The sequence below is a fragment of the Prinia subflava genome, chromosome 15 (genome assembly GCF_021018805.1).
Source record: "Prinia subflava isolate CZ2003 ecotype Zambia chromosome 15, Cam_Psub_1.2, whole genome shotgun sequence".
NCBI classification, from domain to species: Eukaryota; Metazoa; Chordata; class Aves; order Passeriformes; family Cisticolidae; genus Prinia; species Prinia subflava.
In genome coordinates, this window is record NC_086261.1 from 15,776,024 (window position 1) to 15,793,888 (window position 17,865).

At 56.6% G+C, this 17,865-nt stretch overlaps 4 protein-coding genes across 5 annotated transcripts; 3 read left to right on the forward strand and 1 right to left on the reverse strand.

Moving 5' to 3' along the window:
• Positions 1 to 760: 760 nt before the first annotated feature.
• RPP25 (ribonuclease P and MRP subunit p25) lies at positions 761 to 2,231 on the forward strand. 2 transcript variants are annotated; one of them, XM_063412634.1, is made up of 2 exons: positions 761 to 1,174; positions 1,295 to 2,231. In XM_063412634.1, the coding sequence occupies exons 1-2, from the start codon at positions 1,112 to 1,114 to the stop codon at positions 1,733 to 1,735; spliced, it is 504 nt and encodes a 167-aa protein (XP_063268704.1). In that variant the 5' UTR covers positions 761 to 1,111; the 3' UTR covers positions 1,736 to 2,231. The 2 variants fall into 2 exon arrangements, with proteins under 2 accessions (XP_063268704.1, XP_063268703.1); XM_063412633.1 differs by having other exon boundaries at positions 761 to 2,231.
• A 1,837-nt stretch (positions 2,232 to 4,068) lies between these two features.
• Positions 4,069 to 9,116, forward strand: LOC134558756 (cytochrome c oxidase subunit 5A, mitochondrial). The gene is given in 6 exon segments (XM_063412946.1): positions 4,069 to 4,265; positions 4,267 to 4,376; positions 7,181 to 7,297; positions 7,883 to 8,004; positions 8,343 to 8,465; positions 8,960 to 9,116. Coding segments are annotated over 5 exon segments (645 nt in total). The 5' UTR covers positions 4,069 to 4,083; the 3' UTR covers positions 8,457 to 8,465; positions 8,960 to 9,116.
• Positions 9,117 to 10,026: 910 nt separating this feature from the next.
• Positions 10,027 to 14,283, forward strand: FAM219B (family with sequence similarity 219 member B). The gene is made up of 6 exons (XM_063412947.1): positions 10,027 to 10,131; positions 12,228 to 12,327; positions 12,592 to 12,676; positions 13,009 to 13,086; positions 13,331 to 13,379; positions 13,529 to 14,283. The coding sequence occupies exons 1-6, from the start codon at positions 10,048 to 10,050 to the stop codon at positions 13,685 to 13,687; spliced, it is 555 nt and encodes a 184-aa protein (XP_063269017.1). The 5' UTR covers positions 10,027 to 10,047; the 3' UTR covers positions 13,688 to 14,283.
• Positions 14,284 to 14,459: 176 nt separating this feature from the next.
• MPI (mannose phosphate isomerase) lies at positions 14,460 to 17,863 on the reverse strand. Its single transcript, XM_063412944.1, has 8 exons — positions 17,758 to 17,863; positions 17,359 to 17,486; positions 16,865 to 17,065; positions 16,642 to 16,783; positions 15,962 to 16,144; positions 15,679 to 15,852; positions 15,343 to 15,551; positions 14,460 to 14,994 (listed from the first exon to the last, which is right to left on the reverse strand). The coding sequence occupies exons 1-8, from the start codon at positions 17,771 to 17,773 to the stop codon at positions 14,776 to 14,778; spliced, it is 1,272 nt and encodes a 423-aa protein (XP_063269014.1). The 5' UTR covers positions 17,774 to 17,863; the 3' UTR covers positions 14,460 to 14,775.
• Between the last annotated feature and the right edge of the window lie 2 nt (positions 17,864 to 17,865).

The following is a 17,865-nucleotide window of genomic DNA, read 5'->3' on the forward strand; positions in this document are numbered from 1 at the left end:
GGATTTGTTGCCAGTGCCTGTAGTGGTGAGCCCACACTGGGCAGCTCCACGTTGGGGATGTGGAGATAAATGAGGGACAGGGACTGGGAGAGCAGCAGGGAGCAGGAGGGATGGAGAAGGAGGAGGAACAGGGAAAAGAGAAATGGCCCGTGAAAACCAGCTCTGCCATGGCATCTGCTCCTCGGAGCTTTGGGAATTGAGAGGTTTTCCTGCCGGCAGGACCAGGGCTGAGGGTGCGGGGTGCTGGGCGGAGCAGAGCCCTGGCACATTCGAGCCATGCTCGCCTGCGATGCAATCTGCCAGGCTTTCTCCTGGCTGCGGGTTCCAGTGGCTTCTCTCATGGCTAATACGGGTCGAGCTCAGAGCCCAAAGCACTTCCTGAAGTACCTGCTGCATCTTTGTGCCACCCCTGGACACAGCGTGGCTGGGATTCCACATCCCTCGGGAATGCTGCAGGACAGGCAGGCAGGGTGACATCTGCAGTTAGCACTGGGTGTCCTTGAGAGGAGCGAGCGCTGAGAGAAGGGACCAGGTTCTCTTTAAGGGGGCAGGACTTCGGGAACATTATGAAGGCAAGAGTGAGCTTCTCCCTCTGCCTTCCACCCTCCCCTCCTTCCTTCTCTGTTCCGGGACAGAGACCTGGGTTCGCTGCCCTCCCCTATGCCTGGCAGGGATGAAGGCAGGCGCTGGGTGCTGGGATGGGCGGCTGAGCAGGGGGGGAGGAGGAGGAGGAGGAGGAGGGGAGGAAAGGGAGGGAGAGGGGGAGGATCTGCTAATTACACAGAACAGCTCTGGGGGCTGCTGAAGTCCAGAATGAAGCAAAGAGCAGCAGAAGCGAGTGCTGCAGTGGGAGCGGAGGAGCCCAAGCATCACGGAGAGCTGGAGCCAGCTGTTATCCCTGCTGGGAGCACCCAGGGGATCCTGCAGCCTTGTCTCCCACAGGAGACAGCCTCTAGCACTGCCACCGAGCCCACTGCCAGCCCCCAGAGAGCTGAGGCGAAGGGGCTGGCGGCTGCAGGACGCGGGGCTGGGCTGGAGGGCAGCGAGGTCAGCCCTGCTATGGTCACGGGGGGCTAGGAACCTGTGTAGATCCACCGGGAAGAGGTGAAGGATGGCTGCCAAAGGAGAGAGAGCCAAGCCCGTTGCCCAGTCCAGGATGGAGAACTTCCGAAAGGTGAGGACCTCGGAGGAGGAGATGCCATTGCCCTTCCCAGACCTGCCCCCGGACGTGGTGGAGATGAAAGTGAAGGAGGGCAGCAAGATCAGGAACCTGATGAACTTTGCCATGGCGCAGATGGAGCTGAAGGGCAGGCGACAGATTGTGTTCAGCGGCTGCGGCAGGGCGGTCACCAAGACCATCACCTGCGTGGAGATCATGAAGCGCAAGCTGGGAGGGCTCCACCAGGTCACCAAGGTACACTACAAAACCGTGCTGGAGGTCTGGGAGAACCAGGACCCACCTCCCGACGGCCCCGCACAGAACCTGACTGTCCACAAGAACGTCCCCTCCATCTGCATCCTGCTCTCCCGGGACCCCCTGGATCCCAACCAGACAGGATACCAGCCCCCGGAGCCCCGGCACGAGGCGGGAGGAGACACATCGGGATGCTCCACCAAGGGGCTGAAGCGGCCGCTGCCGCCTCCCTGCGAGGAGCTGCTGCCCAAGAAGCTGCAGGTACAGGTGTCTGACAGTCCCAGGGGCTCGGGGACCACCGCTGGCCAGCTGGACCACTGACCCCAGTGCCTCCCACCCCACTGGTCAGCTATCGAGACAGGAATATCCACTCATTCCAGGGTCACTGGTGGGCTGCAGGCTCCCCCTGACCTGTCCCCACTTGCTGCTCCTTGACCCCTGTGGAAAGGGGTCCCCGGATTTGGCGTGAGGGTTAAATGGTTAAACCTAGCATCTCTTGGTTATGGATTGAAGCAGGTGAGGATGTGGGGGGGAGCTGGTGACCTCTAATTCAGCCACCCAGGGTCACTGTGACCAGCAGCCACATCCTGCAGCAACTCCCACGGGGCCAGAGCAGCCGAGGGGTGCCCGGACCACCACCACTGCTCCCCACTGCAACGCCACATCCATCAGGAGAGATGGGTTTGCCCCAAGCTGGTTGGAATAAAACCTTCATTATCAAACCTGCTGCTGAGGAGCCGTCAGAGTTATTAATGCCAGGCTCAGCATCCTGTGGGGCCATGATTCATCCCAAAACAAACACCCAAACAAGCACGGGGGTTGCTCCCTCCCTGCACCCTCAGAGCCAAGCACTGAACCATGCTGCCTGCCTGTGCTACAGCATAAGGAAATAAAACAACCCACATCGGATACTCTGGTCTGGAGCTGGGGGAAACCATGGTGTGGGGAGCTGGGGGCAATGGAAGCATTGGGCGGGGGTTTATTGTGACTGGAGGCAGTGCTCTGCACAGGACGAGGAGGTTTTGGGGTCGTGCCTGGGCTGCAGAGTGCTTTGGAGCAAAATCCCTGCTACTTCCAGGGGGTAAAGAGAAATGAATAGAAAATAAAAGCTCTTTAGAAGAGCTTTCATATCTTTAGTTGAGGTATGTCTAGAGAAAAATGGGGGGATCATCCTGGCTGCTGGCAATGGCATGGATCAGCACAGTGAAGGCTGCTGCCAACTCAGCACAAGGGGACCCCAGCCCTTGGGAGAATGGGATTGGGGTCTCCTGTGCCAGCACAACAGCACCTGGCAAAGCCCCAGTTCCAGTGGGGACAGGGGAGATTTGGGGGATGAGTTATGGGATGCCAAGCCCTGATCCACCTGGTTCCCTCTGCCCAGCACCCAGGGGCACTGCGGGATGAAATAATCGGTATTAAGGAGCAAACCCTTCCCAAAATCCACGTGTGAGGGATTCTCTGGCTGCAGCTGCCTTATCTCCCTGCCTCACTCCTGCTCTGCAGGGACAGTCAGCATTCCCTCTTTGTCAAGGGCTTGCTTGGCTGGGAGCAGGAATGAAAGGAGAGGAGGAGGAGGAGGAAGCAGGGTCTGTTTTGTGAAGCAGTGACCTTGTTATCTCCCTCAGCAGGCAGCTGCTCCTCGGGCCAGAGGCTTGTGCTTATCTGCCCTGCTGCAGATTGATTCCCTTCACTTGAACATTAATTTCAAACTGGGTTTTTTTTTTTATGTTAATGCTAATTTTTTGTGGGTTTGGGGCTGGGAAAGCTTTGCGCTCTGTCCCATCCAGCTCTTCCCAGTTCCTTTCTCCAGTGCAGACCCTGTTCAGGGTCAACCCTCCACCTCACTTGGGAGCACCAGGTACAGACACCTACCCCAAATACATTTAAATCACAAATAAAATTAATTAATTAACCTGTAGTTAATAAATCATTCTGTAAACACTGATTACAGACTGAAGACTGTGGGAGCCAGACAGTAGGACACTAACTCTTCACCTTCACTGCTGCCACCTGACATTTCTCTGAGCAAGGAAAATAAGAATAAAAATCACTTATTTCTCCATATTCTGTTAATTTGCAACATCTTTTTAATTGATTTCATAGGCAGGTAGTTTGCAATCACGGGGGCAGCACTGGGGATTTTACCCTCCTTGCTTTGCTGGCTGTGGACTGATGGCTTCCTGCATGAGGAAATAATAAAAAATGACTGAAAAACAAAACAAAACCACGACGAAACACCACGGGGAAAAAAAAAAAAAGTATTCAAAACAGGATGATGATACCAGCGACTGGAACATGGCGATGGTTTTGTGAGGCACAGCCCCGGGACGAGTTTTGGGCCGATTTCCAGCCCGGGTCGGTGCGATGGTGGCTGAGGGCAGCGGCCCACGCTGTGGGGACGGGGACAGAGAACTGGGACCCGGCGGACGCGCAGCTGAGCCGGTCTGAGCCCATTCCCCTCACAGGGAGCGAGTGGGACGGGTTTCCATCGACGGGGACACTGAACTGGGGCTGCGCGGGCTCGGCTACACGGGGGCGGCAGCAGCAGCACCAGCCTGAACCGCTCCCAACCGAGCCTGAACACTCCCGCGGAGCTGCCCGGTGAGACCAAGGACCAACCCCGCATCCGCTCCCCTCACGCACAAAATGGCGGCCGGCCCCGCCCCAACATGGCGGCGGCCCCGCCCCGCCGCGCCCCCAGCCCGTCCCGCGGCCGCGCCGCCCTCCCGCGCTCCCGCTCCGTTCCCGCCGCGCCGCCGTACCCGCCTCCGCGGCCCCCCCCGCCCTCGCCTCCGTCCCTCCTTCCCGGTGCGGTGCGGGAGCTAGCGGCGCGCCCCCGGTGCCCGGTGCTGTCTCCCTCCTTCACAGCCCCCCGCCATGCTGGCCGCCGGCGCCTCTCTCCTCCGCCGCTGCGCCGTCTCCGGCCTCCGCTCCGCCGTCCGCCGGCCCGCCGGCCCAGCAGGTGAGCAGCCGCGCTGTGTCCGTCCGTCCCGCCGCAGTGCCGCCGCGGTTTTCCCCGTGCTCCCGGCGCGGCGGGGCGCCAGGCGGCGGGGCCCGGCGTGTCCTTGCGGTGACCCCGCGGCCTAGCGCGGGCCGCGCCCGCCGCTCCGGCCGCCGCCACCGGGCCCCGCCGCCGGCACCGCCTCAGGGGGCACCGGGCCCCTCCCGGGGGCTGCAGCGGCGGCGGCGGCGCTTTCCCTGCGGCCCCCGCCAAGGTGACATTGATGGAGGGCGGCGGTGACCTCCGCAGCGCCGGGGCGCCCGCCGCCCCCGCGTCCGCCGCAGCTCCCGCCAGCCCCTCACGCTCCGATTTAACACCCCAGTCAATTTTATTTATAATATTAACACCTTATTAACGCCCCGATTCATAGGGAGAGGGGGAAGGACTAGCCCCAGGCAGCGTGGTGTGATGGTGGCCAGGGTGGCAGGCCTGGAAGACAGAGACTGCAGAGAATACACTGTCTGTGCATCGCAATTAATGCCTAATTAACTTCTGCATCGCAATTAATGCCTCATTAACAGACACTAATAATGCTCGGAGACCTCTGCTGTGTGTGTCTCTGCTGCAGCATGTGTGAGTTAAACAGCTGCCTTATGGAGCTGCGTCTTTTTAAATAATAAGCACAGGATTACTTAGATGCTGCTCAACACCCTTGGCCTTTACTTATTTTAAATCCACTAAAAGTCTTTGCTCGCTGTTCCTTTGAGCTGCTGAAGCCCGGCTGCTGCTGGGCCTGGTTTCCAGTGGGCTCTGTGTTCCTCTTCTCCAAGGTCTTGTGTGACAAACACCCCACTTCACACTGCTGCCACCCTTGGCAGGGGGAGTCTTTGCTGCAAAACCTTCCCTGTGTGATCCCTCGTTCTCAGGTTTTCAGTAAATCAATCTTTTTCTTGGTGTGTGTTTTTCTTCTATGCTTGTTGCTGCAGAAAACTGACTATTTCCAGCCCTCAACATGTTTTTGTGTCGTATTAGGTGATTTTTAGGCCTCCCACGCTCCTAAAGTGAACAGTTGAGTTCACTTTAAAGTAAAGGTGTCCTTTGGTTCTTCCTTGAGTTGGGAATCTCTGCCTGGTTGGGTTGGCGTGGCCTGGCTGTCACACACACACACACATCATGTGTGTGACAGTGACCTTGATGGACCCCGCGACACTCAGGGCAGAGGGACGCTCAGAGTCCAACCTCCAGGTACAGATACCAACATTAACGCGGAAAAGGAACAGCAGCAGTTGAGAAACACACCCTGGAAATCCAGAATTTTAATTCCTGTCGTCTGGATTTGCCTCCTGGGAAGACTTGAAATTTTGGCTTAAAATGGCATTTGGGCTCTTCAATTTAGGCTTTTCTCCAGCTGAGATTTGCTGTTTCTCCAGTGTTGATTTTTTATGGTGTTTTTTTCTTGGTGGTGGTGGCTTTTTTTGTTTTTGTTCAGGAAAAAGAAAGATTCTCCTTCAACCAGCTGAAACCTGAAGGGTTTTCAGCAGTGTCCTGGGAGCCAGGAGCATTTACAGAGCCCTGCTCCTGCTCTGAGCTCAGCTGTGCAGCTGATTTGTTGCAGAAAGCAGGGTCAAAGGTCTGCTCTGGAGCTGGGGAAAGGAGGGGGAATTTCCTTATGGAAGCCAAAACAGCATTTTAATTCTGTCTTGGCCTGCTGTTTACATTTTCACAGCTAAAATAAATAAAGCTATTTTCATGCTTCCAATACATAAACCAGTATTGCAGCTGAAATGTTGGACCAGGTTTAATTTGTTTAAAAAGCAAATTGCCTGCTAATTGGGCTGTCATTAATGAGACTGAAGAGAAGTATATCATCAAAAATACAACCCAGTTCTGGTGTAGGTTTTTTTGTTTGTTTTGGGGTTTTTTTTGGTTTTTTTTTCTCTTTTAAACAAAATCCTGAGGTTGATCATTGTGAGTGGTTCATGCTGTGTTAAGAAAGAAAAAGTCAGGAGCTAAATTTGACTTCTGTGAAGCAGAGCTTTATGCTCCAAGGTCGTATCTGGTGTGTGACCTCTCTGTCAATATTAGTGGAGGGAGATTAGCAGTGGGGAAAGGAAGCTCCAGGCTTGTGGTTCTTTAGTTCCCTTGGAAAACTGTTCCAATCTTTGTGGGGTAAAAAAAAAAGGCAAGTTCATCCAAAAAACGAGTGATTTGTGACAGTGCTGAGTGAAGAAACAAATTAATGATCATATCAGACTAGTTTGTGTATTAACATACAATCTGCTCTTGTGATTAGCTATTATTATTAATGCAATTGCAACCTTGAGATCCAGGAGTTTTCTCTTGGATAGACCCAGACTGATGATTTTTTTTTCCTTCTCCAACCCTTCTGTTGGAAGGAATCTCTCTCATACCTTTGCTTTTGAGACCCTCTGTAGGAATTGTGAGGAATTTTGTCAGCAGAGGATGTGCACGTTAAAGCTTCCCAGTCTCACTTGGCTGTGGGAAGAGAGAGCATTCCTGAATTACAGACAAAGGAATGCCAGAAAACATCCTAAGGACAGAGTTGGGGTTTGTGTTTCTTTCCCCTGCTCTGACCAATGCTCTGGGAACACTTTGGAAGTCTGATATGGAAAAAAGTAGACATCTAGCCACAACATAAACCATGATATTAAATAAGTTATGTCCGCCCAGGGTTCATCCAGAACTGATCCAGAGCGACTGTAACAAGGGAAATCCGTATTTTATGGCTTCTGGCCTCTTGGTCAGGACTAAAGTAGTGTTATCTTCCTTTTGCTCCAAGTTTGTTCTTTTTTTTCTGCATTCAGCTGTGCTTCCTGCCCGCTGCCACTCTCATGGGTCACAAGAGTCAGATGAAGAATTCGATGCTCGCTGGGTGACGTATTTCAACAAGCCAGATATCGATGCCTGGGAGCTCAGGAAAGGTACGCTGAAGAACAGGGAAGCATAACTTGGAATAAATACAAGTTTTGTGACCACAAGTAACAACTTTAGTCGGTGTTTTGTGGGCTCCCCACCCCTGTAAGTGGCAAGGCCAGGTTGGAAGGGGCTTGGAATAACCTGGGATAGTGGAGGGTGTCCCTGCCCATGACAGAATGGTGGACTAGATGATCTTTGAGGCCCCTTCCAACCCAATCCATTCCATGATTTTATCATCTGGATGGGAGGGAGAATGATGTTTACACCAAGGAAGGTGTGTTTGAGCTCTACTCTGCTCATTCTTCTTTAGACTTTGGCTAATGGCTTGGCCATGACTCCCTCCAGACTGTCTGGCTGTCTTCAGTTTGCTGTGGAGTTGCCAAGTTTTATTAAACTTCCCCAAAATCAGACCCTAAAAATGTGATTGCACAAGCAGCTAATTGCAGCCAGAGGGATCATTCCAGCAGCATCTGGCTGACGAGGTGCTGGATTTTTCTCTTGGAGAGGAAGGGAGTAGACAGCAAGTGCTTCCTTTTGAGAGCATGGCAAGCTGGTTCCAAGCTGCCCTTGGTGTTTCCTTGTCTCCACAGGCATAAACACACTTGTGGGTTACGACCTGGTCCCGGAGCCCAAAATCATCGACGCGGCCCTGAGGGCCTGCAGACGGTTAAACGACTTTGCCAGCGCTGTCCGCATCCTCGAAGTGGTAAAGGTGGGTGCAACTGCTCCGTTCCCTTTGCCAGAGCCTGGCAGCAGGGCAGTCTCCCCTGGCTTTTCCTGATGCCAAAATCAGTGGCTCCACGATGAGGAGAGGTTTCCTGGCTTGTCGAGGGACTGAGAGGAGTAACTCAGAAAGATCTCTTGGGAAACAGCTGAAAGCAGCTCCTTGAAACCTGAAGCCAGCCTTGCCAGGGAGTTAATTGAAGCCAGGGCTTTTATTTCAGCCCAGGAGCTCTGTCTGTTCTGCCACAAGCAAGGGCTGAGGTGGGAGGCTTTGGAGACGTGTGTGTTGAAATAACCTCATTATTTGTTTTTGGGTTTTTTTTTCAGGACAAGGCAGGACCTCACAAGGACATCTATCCTTACGTTATCCAGGAACTTAGACCAACTTTGAGTGAACTTGGAATCTCCACTCCAGAGGAACTGGGCCTGGACAAAGCATGAACCCTGTTGGTAAGGTTTGATGATGCTTCCCAGACTCTTGGCAATGGACTCCTGTACCCCAAACCCCCTGACAAAGACAGCATAGGCAAGACCTAATGTGCTCTAATCCCAGACTAAAACAAAGCCCTAGATAAAAATCCTTGTGGAAGTGAAGCCTCTTAACTCAGTTTCCTCAGGAGATGAACAGTTTAATATTCTTTTTTAAAATATTATGCTTAGAATAGAGATACTGTGTGTTAGACTGCTACAAATAGTGCTTGATTCTGGATCTTCTGAGTCCTTTTCCTCCTCCTTGCCCTGGGATACAATGTCTTAGTGCCAGGGGTCCTGAATCAGCTGTGCTGGGAATGCAGTATTTGCATTTTTGAGCTGAGGATGGTTAAACAAGGCTTTGAAGGTAAAAGGGATGAAAATAACTCGTTTTGGACCTCATGGAAAATTTATGGAGATTCTAGGCTGCTTCTTGAATGGCTTTTTTTTTAACCTGTGCTTTTCTATTCCAGGTGCATTACTCAAGCATTCTACTGATGCCACCTGATTGTACACGGTCACCTGGAGAGATAAACTTTAAATCTTACCTGAAATAACTTCTTCCTTTATTGAGTCACAATGGAAGTGTTGTGAAGTTGGGCCTAATAAAGGAAAAACTGGTTTGACTGATGTGGTACCCGTGCCTCGTGTGGTTATTTCCTGTTGCTTTTGTAGGGAAAAAGAAAGAATAAACCATGAATGTGCTCTTAGGAGCTTCTAAATCGTTACTTACTCTGCAAAGCCCGTGTCCAGAGCCTTCCCAAGCACCTGGCTCTGGGAGGAGAAGAGAGGGAGCTGTTTGAGAGCATGGTTCCTGTATGCACAGCTTTGGGAAGGAGGAGGCATTTCTCTGGGCTGATGTCTGGAGCCTCAGATATGCGTGGGAGGCTCCTGTCTGTAAGGGTCGTGTCCTCCCGGGAAGGGGATCTGCTCTGGGATGGATACTGTCCCTGTTTTCCACTCATCTCTGGCCCAGGGAAGGGTTTGGGAAAGAAAAAAAACAAACAATAAAAGTGGGTGGGAGGAGAAGGTAAATACCTTAATTCTGTTGTTATTTTCCTCTTAAAAGAAGATAATTTTCTGGGAAAACAGGAATTTGTTTCTGTACACTGGGCTCAAGGGCAAGAGCCGTGCGGGGCAGGGTCCCCTGCTGCTGTGTCCCGCAGTCCCGTCCCACCCTGCAGTTCCGTCCAGTCCTGTCCCATCCTATCCTGTTGTCCCGTCCCGCAGTCCTGTCCCGTCCCATCCCGCAGTCCCACTCTCCCGTCCCGCTGTCCCGTTCCCCCTCTCCCGCTCTCCCGTCCCGCTCTCCCGTCCCGCTCTCCCGTCCCGCTCTCCCGTCCCGCTCTCCCGTCCCGCTCTCCCGTCCCGCTCTCCCGTCCCGCTCTCCCGTCCCGCTCTCCCGTCCCGCTCTCCCGTCCCGCTCTCCCGTCCCGCTCTCCCGTCCCAGCCCGCATGCGCGGCAGAGGGGCGCGCCTTTTCCCCGCCTCCTATTGGCTGAGCCCCGCCAGCCCCGCGCTGCCATTGGCGGGCGGCGCAGGGGGCGGGGCCAGGGCCGGCCATGGCGACGGGCGGCGGCGGAGCCGGGGCAGGTCCCGGTCCCGGTCCCGCTGCGAGCGGAGCCGGCGGCCGGCGGGGCCCGGGGGTACGTGCGATGTACGGGCGAGCTGGGGGCGCGGGGGTGGGCGGTGAGCGTGGGGCAGTGTGGGGCATGTGCATCGTGATTGTGGGGCTGTACGGGATATCTACGTGGGGGTTATGGGGCTGAGGAGAGCGTGGGGCAGTGTGGGGTGTGTGACTGGGGGTGGTGTAGGGCTGGGTACGTCCATGGGGCAGTGTGGGGTGTGTGCACAGGGGTTATGGGGCTGGGGGTGTCCATGGGGCAGTGTGGGGTGTGTGCACAGGGGTTATGGGGCTGGGGGTGTCTATGGGGCAGTGTGGGGGGTGTGCACAGGGGTTATGGGGCTAGGGGTGTCTGTAGAGCAGTGTGGGGTGTGTGCACAGGGGTTATGGGGCTGTGTACATCCATGGGCAGTGTGGGGTGTGTGCACAGGGGTTATGGGGCTGTGTACATCCATGGGGCAGTGTGGGGTGTGTGCACAGGGGTTATGGGGCTGGGGGTGTCCATGGGGCAGTGTGGGGTGTGTGCACAGGGGTTATGGGGCTGGGGCTGTCTGTAGGGCAGTGTGGGGTGTGTGCACAGGGGTTATGGGGCTGTGTACATCCATGGGGCAGTGTGGGGTGTGTGCACAGGGGTTATGGGGCTGGGGGTGTCCATGGGGCAGTGTGGGGTGTGTGCACAGGGGTTATGGGGCTGGGATATGTCCATGGGGCAGTGTGGGGTGTGTGCACGGGGGTTATGGGGCTGGGGGTGTCTGCAGGGCAGTGTGGGGTGTGTGCACAGGGGTTATGGGGCTGTGTACATCCATGGGGCAGTGTGGGGTGTGTGCACAGGGGTTATGGGGCTGGGGGTGTCCATGGGGCAGTGTGGGGGGTGTGCACAGGGGTTATGGGGCAGTGTGGGGTGTGTGCACGGGGGTTGTGGGGCTGGGGGTGTCCATGGGGCAGTGTGGGGGGTGTGCACAGGGGTTATGGGGCTGGGTACATCCATGGGGCAGTGTGGGGTGTGTGCACAGGGGTTATGGGGCTGGGGCTGTCTGTAGGGCAGTGTGGGGTGTGTGCACAGGGGTTATGGGGCTGTGTACATCCATGGGGCAGTGTGGGGTGTGTGCACAGGGGTTATGGGGCTGGGGGTGTCCATGGGGCAGTGTGGGGGGTGTGCACAGGGGTTATGGGGCAGTGTGGGGTGTGTGCACGGGGGTTGTGGGGCTGGGGGTGTCCATGGGGCAGTGTGGGGGGTGTGCACAGGGGTTATGGGGCTGGGTACATCCATGGGGCAGTGTGGGGTGTGTGGGGCAGTATAGGATCAATGCGGTGGGAGAATTCGTCTTTCGGAGCTGCAGACATGGAGGCTCAGTGCTGTATACATTGTATAAATGTATAAATACATCAATAAATAGATATATGTACACACACACAGGTGCATCAGCACAGCATCAGCTGGCCAGGAAGGGGCAGGGCACATCCCGAGGGACGTGGGTGTCACTGCCTGCCTGGTTATTCCCATGATAAAGCTCTCTCCTGCTAATTCTGGTTTAAGACACGAAGGCTAATCCTGGCTGTGCTCTCCAATCATCATCCCAAGTCCTCTGTCTTGTTCCTTTAATTCCACATCCTTCCTGTGCCAACTCTCTCTGATTTTCCCTCTGTTTTCTTCATTATTTCTTCTGTTTGTGGAGGTTTTTTTCCTCCCCTTTACCCTTAGGAGCCTTGGTTCTCCTTGATAATAATTGGATAAAAGGAGAAACTTGAAAGGCTCAAACCCCAAAATTAAAACACACAGTCCTTACAGCTGTGTTTGATTAACCTCTCAGTAAATCTCCTCCACCACCCTGTCCCAGGTATTCCTGCAGCCAGGCTTGCACAGGAACTGATGGTGACTACCTGTGCTTTTAATTAGCATCACCATTCCCAAATAATCCTTTCATCTGCTGACAGATCTGCTTATTCCTTTTCCTCTCCCGGGCTGGGAGGAGGAGCTGTCCCTCCCCAGCCGACCTGGGGACAGATTTCCCCGCTGACCTTGAGCTCCCAGGAACGATCAGGTGCTCTGAGATGACTCTGCTTTACATTGCCCCCATGGAGAGATGCTAAATGCTTCTTTCACTCTTTTTTTTAAAGCTGATTTGGGAAAAGAAGAGGCTGAACAAAGGGACAGATGTGGTGGAGAAAAGGGGTCCATACATCATGAGCAAACCTCCCTCCATTCAGGCCAAGCTCAGTAAGTGATGCCTGGGGGACTCTGCCAGGATTTCGGGCGTCATTTCCACCTCTCTCCCAGAGCTGGGGTTACCAAAAACCTTTTTATTCCTTGGTGAGATAAAACCTTTATAAAACCCCATTAAAACCCCATGGAGATGCCTTTGGAAAGCACTGCACTGCGCCCACGCTCACCTGCAGCACTCTCCTCACCCATTCCCCAAAAGAAGAAACCCTTGGGGAGCACTGGGGAATTTTTCTCTCTGTCCCTGTGCTTGGCTTTCAGAGAGGCAGCGGGAGCTGGCAAAGGCAGCGCTGCGAAGGCAGGGGCTGCTGGGGGCACCCACTGCCCCGAAACCAACTCCTAAAAGGTCTGATCCCCTCTTCCTATCTTCAAAATGCATTTTTCATTTTTCTTGGGGAGACTGGGAAACCCAGAGGATTAAAAATAAAGAATTTGGGACCTTGTTCTGCTGGCTCTGTTTAGCTAGGAACTTCCACTATAATAAAATATACCGCTTTTCTCTTTATTTTGGGGATGATTTGGTGGTGTGGATTTATTTGGGTATCCTGGGGTTCAGCCCTAGGCAGTGCCTGGGTGGGAAGGAGTGGGATTCCTGCCCTGGCTCCTCACCCTGTCAGCTCCAGGGATGTGTTTCCACACAGAACATCAGTGCTGGTCTCACTCCTCTGTTTTCTGCAGGACTGTGAAGTTCAACAAGGCCTACACGGCGCTCAGCCAGACACCTGATGAAAACCTGGTCTCCCTCGACTCAGACAGGTGAATATCCCAGGACTGTGGGTAAACATCCCACGGTTTTGAGGGAGGGGATGCTCCCAGATGGCGTTTTGGGGGGTTGATTTTCCTTGTCACTTGTAGAACCCCTGATGGCACTGGGCACCTCAAAACAGCAAAACACTCCTGTTGACCCAGATTTCAAATATCCCTTGGGGTCGCACTGCCAGCTCCTTTTTGCCCCTAAATACCCCATTTCCTGGCCAGCTCTGTTTCTTTTTCCCCTTAGTGACGGGGAGCCAGGATCCAGGTGTTCCTCAGGATACTCCTCCGCTGAGGCAAGTGCGGGGCTTTGACTCTGCCCCTGCGGGGTCCCCATGGGCTCCCTCGTTCCCCTGACCCCCCGAGGCTCTGCCAGGGGCTGGGAGTGTCACCCCCAGAGCGTGGATGTGTGTCCACCCCGCAGAGCCCCGCTCTGTCCCCGCAGCAGGTGACCCAGGACCTGAGCCGGCAGCTGCTGCAGGACGGGTACCACCTCGACGAGGTCCCCGACGATGAAGACCTGGATCTCATCCCCCCAAAACCTGCTGCCTCCTCTTCTTGCCCCTGTTGTTTCGGAGAAAATCTCTCCTGCGTGATCCAGTAACTGCACAAGAACAGGTCAAAATCCAGCACTTTCTTTGTCCCGTGGGATGGCTGCTGGGTGTGGGGGTCCCACGCCAGGACGGTGACACAAGGACTGAACCATGCTGCTCACAAGTGACCCCAAAGACTTCTCCTTACACTCAGCAATATCAGGGGAGGTGGCACAGTGACATTTTGGTGACCTGCATGGGACCTGGCACTTGGCTGGGATGGGAAGAGAGGACAGGCAGAGCCTGGCACCTCCACAGGGGTATAAAGGGAAGGGTTTGGGAGTTTCTGGGGTTAGAGCTAATGGCTTATTCCCATTCTCCTCAATGCTGCTTTGATGCAGGTGAGGCACAGCCCAGGCCCCCCATCCCAGCTCCACACAGGGCTTGGATTTGGGGGGCTGGAGAGCCTCCCTGCTGCAAACCATAAACGCTGCCTTAAACCATGGTCCTGCTCTATGACATAGAGGACAATCAGCTTCTTATACAGAAACCTTATTTAAATATCTCACGTCAAGAGACGTGAACTGGTTGGGTGGGGGGCATGTCTGCTTGTTTTTGTATTTTACTTGTAAAAGGGAGCACTCAATAAACTGGATCTCATGACTCAGAGGGGCTGCTGGTGATGCCAGGGGGATTCCTGTTTCCCCTCATCATATTTGACTCCTTTCCTGTGCCTGAGGAGCAACAGCAGGGCGGTGGGCGGTCACAGCCAGTGTCAGGGGAATGCTGGAGCTGCTCCCAGCGCCTCTGGCCCATCCTCCTGCTCCCTCCACCACGCTGCCCTTTGCCAGGGACAAAGTCACCTCTTTATTGACAGCAGCGGAGGCTCTCCCGCTCCATCACCCCCACGCAGCCCCTTTTACAGCCAGGGAAGGGTGGCACTGGCTGCCATCAGCCAGGCTTGGGAAGAGCCCCCCAGAAACAGCAGAAAGCCTCAGCCTGCTCTTCTCTGCGCCACATCCAAGGAGCTGCTCCATGGAATTGCTCTTCCTATACATCAAGGCTGCTTCTGGGATTTAACAGGTGGAGGGAAAGCTTTCAAGCCCACACCAGTTTCTATCTACTCAAAGTGACGTGGAGGAAGCGTCCCAGGTGCTGCTCAGAGGAGGCAGCAGGCTCGGAAGAGCAGCATCCCGTCGGGCGAGGAGAGGTGCAGGGAGATGCTCTCGTTGGCCGAGATGAAGAGCACGGAGCCACGGCGCAGGGACATCTCGGACGCCGCGGCCGTGGAGGTGCCCACGGCTGTCCCCTGGATCACCAGCAGGATGCTGGCAGAGTCCATGGCAGAGATGAGGTACAGCTTGATGGAGGCAGGGATCTGCCAAGGGAAGTGTCACTGTGGCTGGGTCTCCCTCAGCTTTGTTCCTCTCTGCAGAGCTGCAAGGGGGTTGTCCCCATTCCCACCCTTTGCTGTGCCTGCAGCAGCCCAAGCCCAGGGACCTCGGCTTGGCTGAGGACACCCCAGACCTTTTCCTGGTTTTCCCTCTGCCCAAAGCTGCTGGAGAAGGTGAACAAGCTCCAGGCAGAGGGAACAGGGGAGGGATAAAGAGACCAGCACCCCATTTTGCCCAAGGATCCCTCCCTCCTTGCCAGGACACTGATTCCAAAGGAGAGCGAGCCCCAGGCAGCGCTGGGGTGTCCCCAGCCCAGATCTGCCATTGCTCACCTCTATCCTCATGATGGTAAAGTCTGGCACGGGTGGGTCATAGAGGTAGACGTGGGGATCAAGCTGGCTCTGCGCCGCCGGGAAGATCTTGGAGCTGCTGGGCGCTGGCGTGTAGTTGAGCATCTCACACAGGGTGAGCACGTCAATGAACTTGGGGGTGAGCCCGGCACGCACCGTGTTATCCGAGCACGCCATGATCTCCACGCAGTCTGTGGGGACGAGGCGGCGCCGTCAGCCCACGCCAGCCCTGCCTGCTGTCCCCACACCAGCCCTGCCTGCTGTCCCCACGGCCAGCCCAGGCAGGATGCTGGGCTGGGAGAGCCCCCCGGCGCTCACCTCCGTGCAGGTAGGCGTGGGGCTCGTTGGCTCCCAGGAACATGGCCTCGCCCGGCTCCAGCCTCACCAGGTTCAGGAAATAGATGGTGAAGCAGCCGATGTCCCCCGGGTACTGGGAGTGCAGCCGCAGCAGCAGGTCCCCGTTGCTCCCCGACGTGTCCTTCCCTTCCGCCGCTGCGCAGGAAGAGACCGGGCCCAGCGTGGGGAGGGCGCCGGGGCCGCCCCAGCCTCCCCCCTAAACACAGCCCCCCGACCTGGTTTGGGTGTCACAGCCAGGACCCACCTTCCTGGGAGATCCTCCTCACCAGCATGTTCAGCTGGTCCACGAAGAACTTCTTCTCGCTCTTCATGAGGCGGGTGAAGCACACACGGAGGGCGGCCGAGACCCCACGGGGGTCGTCGCTCCCGCTGCGCTCCAGCTGCTCCGCTGCCACCTCCCCGATCAGAGCCCGCAGCTCGGGGACGTCTGCGGGGCCAGTGCTACTCAGAGCTGGCCCCGCAGCCCAGGGGAGTGCAGGCACTGTCCCCAGAGCAAATTCCATCCCTGGGGAGCACTGCCCTAACCCTGAACGCCACCCGACGGGACCACGGCCCCATCCGAACCCCAAACCCCCCAAACCCCAACCAAAGGGAGCATGGCCACCATCCCCACCCTGAACTCCATCCCAGGGGAGCACCATCCCCACCCTGAGCTCCATCCCAAGGGAGCACCATCCCCATCCCAAAGCCCACCCCAAGGGAGCACCATCCCCATCCCAAAGCCCATCCCAAGGGAGCACCATCCCCGCCCCAAAGCCCATCCCAAGGGAGCACCATCCCCACCCTGAACTCCATCCTAAGGGAGCACCATCCCCACCCTGAACTCCATCCCAAGGGAGCACCATCCCCACCCTGAACTCCATCCCAAGGGAGTACAGCCCCCATCCCCACTGCAGGCTCTGGCCATGCACGCTCCGTCCTTACTCTGGAGGAAGGAGACGATCTCCTCCACAGGCCGGAAGCCACACATGCCCTCGAAGCGGGTGAGGGCAATGGCCATCTCGGGCTTGTGGTTGGCATCGGGGTAGTGCTCGGGGAACTGGGCGTGCAGCTTCGCTGCCAGCTCCTGCACAGAGGGGAGAGGAGCTGGGTGACCTCCCCAGGGACACGGGGTCGGGCTGGGCTGCCCGTCCGGGGCTCTCCCTACCTTGTTGGGGTGTGCCTGCACAGACAGGGCGGTGTTGACCGACAGCACCTTGAACAGGAAGGGCAGCTGTCCCTGGAAGGCGTCCTTCACCTTGGCGCCCAGGCAGGCGGGGTTGGCGGCAATCCACTGGCCCAGGGTCTTTTGGGGGATGCGGTTATCCCGGATGAGGGCATCGCCCCGCGGGTGCGCGCCCATCCACAGCTGCGGGACACCAAAGGACAGCTGGCACCCCGAGCCGGGCAGCCACACCAATGACTTGGGCTTTTCTAGAGGCTGCCTGGCCCCAGAGGCGATCCCCGGCAGCTCCCTTGGGGGCTGAGTCATGCCGGGCTTCCCTCCAAGCCAGGCACCCCCCAGGGGACACGGGACAGCTGGGGGTCAGCATCCCGTCCTGGCAGGACACAGGGTGGTGAGAGCCACGGGCACGGGGTGGGATGAACACATGGATGGACACACAGACGGGTTAGAGACACGGACAGAACGGACACACTCACCTCAGCATAAGGCTGGTCAGGCTGGATCTGGACCAGGGGGTCACCGCTGGCTACCAGCTTGGCCACCTCGCTCTCCAAGCCCACCTTCCCCCAGGAATAGTTCTGCACCACGCAGGACAGGGGGAACACTGCGGGAGGGAAGTCGAGTGTTAGCAGGGCACAGAAAGAAGTCCCTAAAATCCTTCCGGACACCCACAAAGCCCCCGGGGCAGGGTGAGAGGGTGTCGGGGGCGAGAGGACCACGGGCTCGCGAGGGGACACTGTCAGGGGGGGACGATTTTCAACCATCACACGGCGATTTGGGGGTGCCCGCCGCCCTGGGGGGTGCCGGTGGGGGATCCCCGTGGCCCAGCGCAGGGCCCCATCCCCGCCCGGCGGCGGTGCCCGTGCCCCGCTCACCCCGGATCTCCGCCATGGCTCGGCCGGGCAGGACCTGCCCCCCCCGGCCCCCCCGCCCCGCCGGGAACCGCGCCGTGACGTCACGCGGCCACGCCCACCGGGTTAACC